Raw genomic sequence first — 9,853 nt, 5'->3', positions numbered from 1 at the left:
CGAAGGCAAACTGCCCATTTGCTTCAGTGGAGCAAAATTTGGCTCTTGGGACTTCTGCCATTTCAAAATATCAGAGTAACCCATTAAATTGTACAGAGGAAGTTCATGATGCTACTATGAGGTGGTATTACTACCAGTACATTACTGGGGGAGCAAAGATGCAGAACTTGCCTGATGATACTCAGCAGTCTTGGGAAAATACCACAACATCAGACATCTTGGATGTGTCTGAAACATTAGTGAACCCTCAGTTTGTAAAAGATCACCCAGCTCAGGAGGGACTGAGAAGTGCCATGTCTCTCTCACATCCTGGCTGCTGCTTCAAATACAAAGCAGTGCAGAAATGATGAATCCACTGCTGAAAGCATCAAGTGTGGACTGGTTACCAGCTAGTTCTGGTAGTATGAGCTGCAGAACCCATCAGCCTGAGCAGGCACAGTTGAACTGCTACCAACATCCAGGCTGGTAAGTGTAAAGCTCATTCAAGTATGTATACACACCACGGGCCACAGCACAGAGTGTGGGACAACAGAAAACTCCTGCAACAGTCTGATTTATTCACTTTAACTTTATATGTGGGTAGCACTGGGACAACCTGGGAAAAGGATCAGCCCTCTGCAGAAGCAGCATCTTCCTCAGTGAAACTCAGCAGAAAAGAGACTTGAAAGAACCATCATATATGTGGTGCTTACAGGACCACCTCCCAAGCATTTCTGCTGGTTTTGGTGACAAAGAGCTCATCGTCATGTCTCTGTTGTGCCTGCAGAAATGCAGAGGGCTTTTCCATCATACTGCATCTCCCCACTGTCATGCAGCCCCTGTGGCTGTGTCACTGGGTGAGCAGGAGATGACATGTGGCTTCTATGTCTTAAGCCTTAAACCTTTCAAGAAATTTCTTTGCCACTCAACCAATTCTCACGTAGTTCATAATAAAAATGCTGATGTGTTCAAAGATGAAGCATGACCTTTCAAGAAATTTCTTTGCCACTCAACCACTTCTCACCTGGTAGCCCTTGCAAAAATGGGAGACTGTAACTTTTGAATCTTGTACCTTATTTAAAAATAACAAAACAGTTTTTGGGGATCACAGCTGCTGTGATTGGTAACTGCAAGTCTGTTCTGCTAAAAGCCACAGTCAACATTGTGCTAGGTTTTTTTTAACACTTCTATCATATCTATCAACTATCTTAATATTCCTGGTGATGGGAGACAGTATTACTTAAAAAAACGGAGGCCTGGCAGACAGGTCTGCTGGGAGCATCATCTTCTTTCAGCTAAGGAGCTTAGATCTGTATTTTTAAAAAATCACTTACTAAATTGAATTCTTCAGCTTCTGGTCCTTGTAGGCTTTTTTTTTTTTTTTCCCCCCAGATACTGAAAACTCTTCAAAGTGCACTGATTATTTTATTTTAACAGAGTTGTGAGTATCAGCACTGCTAAGGAATATGTTCAGAGTTATCACACATTGAGCCATCCAATGATGACACCTGGGAGAAAACACTGTCTTTGTGGCTCAGAATACACACCTAGTCCATAAATATTTTTTACTCAGGGATATTTGGATCTTGATTTTATTTTCAGTCCTTGGGAGAATGTTACTAAATGAATGACATTTTTTAAACTGTTATGCAGTATTTTGTATTTCTTGCCAACCTATTTCCATATAGGCATATGAATTATTGTTCATTTTCTCTATTATTCTTATTGCATATTGCTGAAATAAATGGTTTCATAAATAATAATATATAAAACGTATAAAGTGTTGCAAAGTATCATGCCTTTCTGCTGTTCTTAGATTATATATTTTATTAGGAAAATTGAATTTTAAAAAATACTGCTCCATATTTAATACTATTGGTTTAATTTTTCCTGTCCTATACTTCATCCATTTTCTATTTTGACAGCATAAAACATTAATCATTTTAATATGAGAAAATTTGAGACATTTGAAATGCTATTTCATTTTCATTCTAAAATATATGGGCTTATAAAAATGTGGTGCTAAAATCTAGCTAATGGAGGGAACCTGACTCTCTCTCTTAAGGATTTTTTCTGATTTGCAAATATTTATTTGATTATTTGCCAATAATAATATACTGGGTACAATATATTTGGAAAATGATGACTGTATTAACATCATAGTGAGTATTTATTTGTACAAAACAGACTTCAATGAATCAGCTTCTTGGGTGAGTGCAGAAAACTTATGGATTTTGGGAAGATACATGGTCCATCTGCCGTTAGAAGAAATTCTGAAAATTAGTCTCAATGAAGTAAGTAACAAAATGTGGTTGGATCTATGATTGTCAAGTGATGTCAGCTACAAACAGTATGAACACAAAAATGAAAATAAAAGTAAAGTGAATTCAAACCCACTGTCAACCAAATTTTATTCTCTTTTTGGAATTTGAAAGTGCCTGTCATTAATATGTAATTATCTGTATCAGACTTCTTTGACTTGTACTGAAAGATAGGGACCAGTGATAGAAGACCCTCAAATTATTTGTCAGTTTGACAGAGAAACACTCACTCAGCTTTGCCTTCAAAAATACTGTGTTATCCAAATCCATATTCTTCCTTTCCATAGAACATGAATTGAGTCAATTAATTGAGAGGGTTAAACATATATTTTATTTGATGTAATGGTTTCCTAATCCTAACACATGATTTTGTTTGTATTGGTCAGATAAGACTATTCATTAGCTATGACAACGCAACAAAGCAGTTGGACACAGTGTATGATATCACACCAGAGCTTGCACAAGCTTTCCTGGAAAGAATAAATTCATCAGGATTTGATATGAGAAACACTTCAACTATCTACAGGCAAGACTGCTTTTCTTTTTCTTTTATGTGTATGGAGAGAATGAATAAGTAAGGAGCAAACAGAGGTGCAGTAAGTAGTTGATGAAATTGTTGATGTGGCATTGCTTTTTCCATCTGGCAGAAAAATCGAGACTGAAATCCAACCCTAGTTAGAAACAGTAAAAAACTGCTACTTTATGAATTTTTGGAGGTGTGCCCAATTAGCTAATGCTTTGTCTCCTGCTCTGTAGGGAGTTGTCTGTTGTATTAGTAGGAAGACTACAGCAGTATCTGGGGGATCTAATCAAAGCTCCATCACATTGTGCAATACAGCAATAAAATAAATTGGAATAATGAGACATGAGTTGCCTTGACTGTTTGAATCACAAAAGATTAAGGTGTTTTGGGGAAATCATATTACAGTTAGGACTGAAGGAGGACCAGCCAGGACTGCAAATGGTTTTTAATTGGTATGGGTGTCACCAAAGAGGTCACCTAGTGAAGATGTATAAAGCCTGTCCTGCCGTTGTCTTTACATCCACGTTTAAATGCATGTGACTGTTATGTGCATAAGCAGAAAACTGCTTTTTCAGGGCTGTCAAATCAGCATGGAACTTACTTTAACAATAATAATAAAAAAACCAAAATAAATTGCTCTTACTCATAAATACGCAGTGAGCGTGAGCTACCTGTGAGAAAATGCTGTACTCCATCCACATTTACATTTACACTCTCATATAAATGGATGTATTTAGTCCCAAGGCACCACTGTCTGAAGTTATTTGTAGTCTCCTTGGGGGATACCTTGGAGTTTTAAACTAATGGAGAATATGCTTTATTGCTTCAGAGCTCCTGTCGTTATTGCAGTGTAGCTCACTGACTTCCATGAAGTATTGCTGATTGTCAGAGATGTAAGCGAGAGAAAAATTGTGCCTGCACTCTAAATTTCAATGTCAGAAATCTTAAAAATTATTTTACCACTCATGAGAGGTGCCACATTCTCGCAGATGAGAGAAATGTCAAGCTCCATAATCCTTAATATATTCCATTTTTACAACACACTTATTTTGTATTACTCATTTTAACCACACTGATGATTTAAATGCACTTTTAAGAAGTAGTATTATTCATTCTCGTAATCCCAAAGGAGATGAAGAGCTCTTGGTGGCTATGCAATAATGCATCAGAAGGTAATTATTTGTTATAAAAATGCAGTTATAGATGTTTCTTTGATTTGTATGTTAGTTTGATGATGTCCTATGAATTCAGATGGGCTGCTGAAGCGGTATTTTGTTACACTGCTAGGCAGGCTGTTTTTGAGGAACTAGAAGAACTAAAAGCGAAGCTTTTCTGCGCTGGAGAATTTTACTGAGTTTGTGATAGTGCTGCAGCAGTCTGCTGTTGATTTAGTTTGCATCTGGACATTATTGCCTAGACTCTACCTATGCCTGTATCATTGAATTGCTAAAAAACAGAGACTGTAGCAGGAAAGCTGGGCTTTGTAGGTTCTTGTCCTGTATAAATTATGAAAGCAAAGGCTAGTTGTTTACAGTGACAAGGGATTGTTTCAGGCTTCCTACAAATGAATTCATCACCATCACTATGAAGTTTAAAGTCCAGAGAGAGCAATGCACAATTCAGGCTTCCTTTGCAGGGCTGCAGGTAATGGCAGCAAACAAGCACAAGGCCTAAGACAGAAGGACAGCTACAGCAGATACCTGGTACCAACGATACAAGTCATACCCTTGGTGGTATGACTGCTTCTCCACCAGCTGTGGTTGTGATTATGCTTTACAGAGGTTAATGGCAATGCTGACATTAATACTACATCACGGGTACTGGGGAGGAAAAGGAGCTCCACATCTGGTTCACAAGACTGCCTTGCAAACTGCTGTGCTGGCACAGCTAAGACAGTGAACCTCAGCGCATTTTCTCCTAGCCAGTGTGGAATTGGACAGGTCTCCATCCATTGGCCAGTCATGTGTTTGATGTGAAATACAGCAGGCTTTGTTTAAACCTGAAATGACAGACTATGTAATGCTCTAGCTCCTGCTTCAACATGTGAACGAGTTACATTGCATGTGAAATGCAACAAAAGCTACTTCTAGAGACTTATTTAGCCTCCACCCTTTTCGAAACAGAGATTATACAGCAAATTCTGCCAAGGGGAGCAGAGTCATTAGCTGGGGAAATAGAACCAGGAAAGTTAATTTTTTGACAGCACAAGCAATCTGGGTAGATTTCAGCTGAAAACAGAGAACAGTGCATGTGTCTCATACCCCAGTTTCAGGCCGTGTGGCGTTTTAACGATTGCAGTGTAAGGCACTAGTGACAGAAATTACTCAAGTTTTGAGCACAAGTAGGCTATACCATACTATATTCCAGTTTCCTGAAAATGACACCTTTTATGTCAGAAGTAAGCTAATATATTTTCTTCTATATAGACTAGGTTTATTGGTTTGCTTTTATGATGACATGGAACAGATGGATGCTGCTGTGGCCCGGGCTTTACTTCATCAAATGATTAAATGCAATCAGTTGAGAGGTTTCCAGGCTGAGGTTCAGAAGGTGGGTACAATGCTCGTTGTTCTTGCCTAACTTAATCCTGAAAACAGAGGAGGAGGAACTTTTTTCTTGAATTTGGAAAGAAAAGAGTGAAAAAGGACTGGGATCTAAGAAATAAGTGGAGATATAATGCAAAGAGTAAAAGCCCATTTGGGGGTTTGTTGTTTGTTTTTTTTTTACAGTGCTCATTCTTTTCTTATTCTGTTTCTTCCCATTCCATATTCCTTTGAAAACTGTGGTTCTATTTTTGAACTTTTATGAAGTGTGTGGTCACTAAATGGTTGACAATGCCTATTCCAGAAACTCTAGTTAAAGTTCTGGGTGATAATGAGAATTGGTTCTGGCACATTTTTATTTCCCATCTGCTTTTTTTTATTTACTTCAGCTCAAATCTCAACTCATGAACACTGCCATGCAAAACCAGACATTGAATGATATCCTTGGATCTCTGTCAGATGCTGTGGTTGGACTAACTTCAAGTCAGCTGGAATCTTTGTCACCTGAAGCAGTGCATAATGCTATTGCAACATTAAACCAAGTCTCTGGGTGGGCAAAAAGCCAAGTTATTATTTTATCCAGTAAATACCTCTCTTATGAAAAGGTACCTCTGATGACAGCTTTCCTACCTTCTGTTTTTAAAAATGAAATGGCTTTTTCTCAGCAATAACTGTAGATTTTGAGAAGTACAAGACTTCCTTTTAGTAGTTAGTGGTCTGAAAATTTCCTTTAAATCAAATAAAACATTCAAGACTGTACCTCCCAAAGTAATTCTCTAGTAACAGAGAGAATGACTATTTGCATTTAGCAATTCTATATATGATTTTGTTTGTATCACTGCTCTAAGCAGAATTTGCATGATCACAGATCCCAGACTATATATTAAAATATACTGTAATGGAAGGAATCAGGGTCCTCTCTAAAGTTTCAGAAAAGGAGCCTCTGAGAAAATTGTTGCATTTGTTCCTGGACAGTCTTGTCTCATTTGAAAGCAAACTGAGGAAAGTCCATCACCAGGCAATAAGTATTAATTCAACAGTCTTAGTTTTGATTTATTTATTAACGTTTGTTTTTAAATATATCTGCTATTCACAAGCCAGAAAACTTTGTTTGTTTGTGCTCTTATCTCTGCAGGTTTTATCATTTTATAATGTTAGTCAAATGGGCGCGTTGGTAACTGGTATTAGCACCCAGGCATTCTACAGCATGAACCCAAAGGAGCTTTCTCAGATTATTCGAGGCACAACATCCCAATACTTATCTGACTTATCACCTGCACAACAGCAAGGGATCCTCAGGAAGGTGATTATAAACTCGGGTGTGTAGCAGGTTCTGTCTGTACAAGAGCACAATAACCAGATGTGCAGAGTGTGATTTAAAATGTTGTCACTGAGATGTGTGTTTTAGCTCAATGGTTAATATTTCCAGTGTTTTTCCTGAACACCAAGTATATTTTGAAGGCTGTCTCTTGCTTAGTCCTGTGGCATTTTTAATACTGACGTGTTTTTCCTTTATCCTCTTAAGAGAAACAGAATAGAAAGAAGGGCAAATCCTGTAAATCTAAGCATCAGTTCTGAAATGCTGTGTATTTATCTGTTCCTCTTTTTAGATAGCAGCATCTGAATATTTTTCTTCGTCAGTCAAAGATATACAAGGAGCTTTCTTTAAAGAAATATCTCTTTCTGATTTATGGAAGCAGATGGGATATAATTCTTCAATGATGAAAGAAAAAGAACTAAGAAGAAGCCAGGTAAAAATTGTCATGCAGTTCCCATTCCACTGCAATTTAATATGATGGGAGAACAGGAAAAGTGTTGTAATACATATGTGTTCAAGGAACATAAGTAAAAGGAAGGAACTGCCCCAAATATATCTTGACATAAAAAAACAGAAGTTACATAGAGCCTAGGGAGCCTTATGAGACAATGTTTTGGAAAGGGAAGCATTAATATGCTGAGTTTAAAAGTCTTCAGGATTCTGCTGTATAAATTTTCTCTCTCCAGTACTGTGTGCTAGACATTTGTACGTACAATCAGCCCTTTGGCTCTGTCCAGAGAGATGCAAGGTTGGACCAGATGAACTCCAGAGATCACTTCAAAACTTTAATGATTCTATGGTTGTGTGTCATGAACATATTTAACATCATCCCATAGTGCCAGGGAGTGATGTCTTGTGAAGAAGAAATTCAGCACTGGACACCAGGCCTTTTGGTTGGCCAAACTGGACCATTGAAATGCCTTTAGAGTACATAAGAGAATTAAGCATACAAAAACCTTGCAGTAGTTATTGCATCTTGTGACTAAATTACCTAATCTTAACTTTAAATATGGTGGGTTTTATTTCAGGCTTTGTATCTGTATGAATTACTGTCTAAGAAAAACTATCCTGTTGACCTTCTAAGGTATGGATAATAGCTTCTCTTGAAATGGGGTTTAAATCTAGTTTTGTGATGAGAGTCACTTTGAGGTAAACATAAACACTATATGGTTATTTTGTACTCTTATGTTTATTCATTCCTTGGTACCACAGGATAATTCACCTTCCTCATTAAAAAGGGTTCCCAAATCCAAAATCAGGATCAAAGTACTGCACAGGTTTTGGTATTTTAAGGTTCAGTCAATATTTTTCAATTTGATTACACTTTTACTTTCAGTAGCCTTTCAGTTACAAGAAATGGGAAAGAGAGGTGGTCAAGAAACTATCTTAGGACTTGGTTGTGGAGAGTAAGGACTTGATCCTCCTTAAATATTCAAAAGATTGAACTTTGCTTTTCCTATCAGCACAGGACAGCTTGTGAAAGGAGTAACTTGTCAACTCATTGAAAGTATGGGCACAGACATTTTTTTAAACAGTTTTAAATTCTTTGAAAACAATCTTCATCTGCTTTCTCCATATCAGGTAAAGCCAAAAAAAGACTTTGTGTACATAAACATACTACTCAATATCCAAACTGTAGGTAAATTAGAATTTGGTTAATTCTTCCCCCCCCAATCTTGTATATGTGAACTTGTCTGTTAAAGTATTTTAATTTAAATCTTTCATGTGTGAATTTGTCTGTTATCATATTTCATTTTGACAATTTCATTTGTCACTTATAAACTGCAAGAAATTTCTACGGTCCTTCGAATTTGCTAACTCATGAGTAACCTGTTTGGAAACATACATAAGTTTCGAAAACATCCAGATACTCTCATGCACCCAAATACAGGTTTTTTCATCTCTGATGTCTAAAAAAGAAAACTCTAAACTACTTTAAAAAAGCCAAAGAAAAATGCTCTCTGAAGATAATATGCAGGGTTGTATATATACTAGTTTATAAGCTGTAATAAACAAACCATATTTTCAGTCTTCCTCAAAATTCCCAAATCTCTAAGATATTAAATTCTTATTGCTTTTAGGTTAATTGCTTGGCTTGGAAGTTTTGGAAAGTCTCCAATGCATCTATTCCTCCCTTCCTTTTATTGGTGCTTCCGTAAGTGAGATCTTACTACATCTTAAGTTATTGCATTCGTAGCAGTACATTGAGAGTAATCCTGAGCACTTTTTTAACAACCTCTTCAGTCACAAGCAAACTGATGATTCAAACAAATGGTAATTTATAAAAAGTGGTCATTGACTATAGCCAAAATCTGTGTCAAGTGAAAGCTGGTAATACTTGACATCTCGTAGTACAGCCCAATTTTGTCACAATTGTGGATTCCTTTGCATCCTTGAAATCAGTCCCCCTTGAAGCACCCTGTGTGCAGACTGAATCACAGTACAGTGGTGTGGCAGCAATGAAAAAACTTGTAGTGTTGCTGCTTATACTGTTGCTGATGTCTGCTAAAATAACAGGGTTCATTAATTGGGCTTTCTTGAGCATACTTGTTTAGAATCACAAAACTAACTTAAATGTAGTTTATGCTGTATTTTTGGTCTTTGCTTTCCCCCCTGCTGTAGGTTGAGAGACTTGGTTTGCTTATTTGTTTGGGGGTTTTTTTGAAAGTGGATATGTACAACAAAGCCATTGGGTGCTGCTCAGGTGTATTGTTCTGTATGGTTAAAAACATTTCAGTGTATTTAAAGACATTTTTGTAAGTTAGCAGAACTTTACATTATGTAAATGGCAAGTAATATTCAGTGACAGCTTTTTTTCCTCAAAAAAACAATAATAGTTGTACCTTGATAGGAACTCCTAAATGGTACAACTTGTTAATTCCCCTTTTTCTTTATTTCTTTCTTCTCACATGCTTGAAGGGACCAAAGGGCATGAGAACTATTCTTTTCCTGGGTTATTTTTAATTGAGAAAAAAAAAAAAAAAAGTATTCTGTTTGAAAAAGCATTACTCTTTTTAAAAACAGTAAAATAATAACAGAAAGACTTTAATACAAGGCTTTCTATAAACTGCAGCACCAGGTTATATGGCCAACAATTGCATGTTGCTTGTTCAGGGCCATCAGAAGTCACTGGTGCTCTTGCCTACAAACCCTGGTAAGGCTGGGCTAG

The 9,853-nt window shown here is 37.0% G+C and overlaps 1 protein-coding gene across 1 annotated transcript in view; it reads left to right on the top strand.

Moving 5' to 3' along the window:
- OTOA (otoancorin) overlaps positions 1-9,853 on the top strand; it is a 31,997-nt gene that overhangs the window by 5,811 nt on the left and 16,333 nt on the right. Inside the window, exons 9-17 of the mRNA XM_010170837.1 lie at positions 2,167-2,273; positions 2,687-2,826; positions 5,250-5,373; positions 5,756-5,971; positions 6,502-6,669; positions 6,977-7,117; positions 7,713-7,768; positions 8,148-8,265; positions 8,766-8,839. Of these exons, the coding sequence (XP_010169139.1) occupies positions 2,167-2,273; positions 2,687-2,826; positions 5,250-5,373; positions 5,756-5,971; positions 6,502-6,669; positions 6,977-7,117; positions 7,713-7,768; positions 8,148-8,265; positions 8,766-8,839 (1,144 nt within the window). The remainder of the gene's footprint in view (positions 1-2,166; positions 2,274-2,686; positions 2,827-5,249; positions 5,374-5,755; positions 5,972-6,501; positions 6,670-6,976; positions 7,118-7,712; positions 7,769-8,147; positions 8,266-8,765; positions 8,840-9,853) is intronic.

The sequence above is a fragment of the Antrostomus carolinensis genome, unplaced genomic scaffold (genome assembly GCF_000700745.2).
Source record: "Antrostomus carolinensis isolate BGI_N321 unplaced genomic scaffold, ASM70074v2 scaffold19426, whole genome shotgun sequence".
Classification (NCBI taxonomy): Eukaryota; Metazoa; Chordata; class Aves; order Caprimulgiformes; family Caprimulgidae; genus Antrostomus; species Antrostomus carolinensis.
This window is presented reverse-complemented; position numbering and strand designations above follow the sequence as displayed.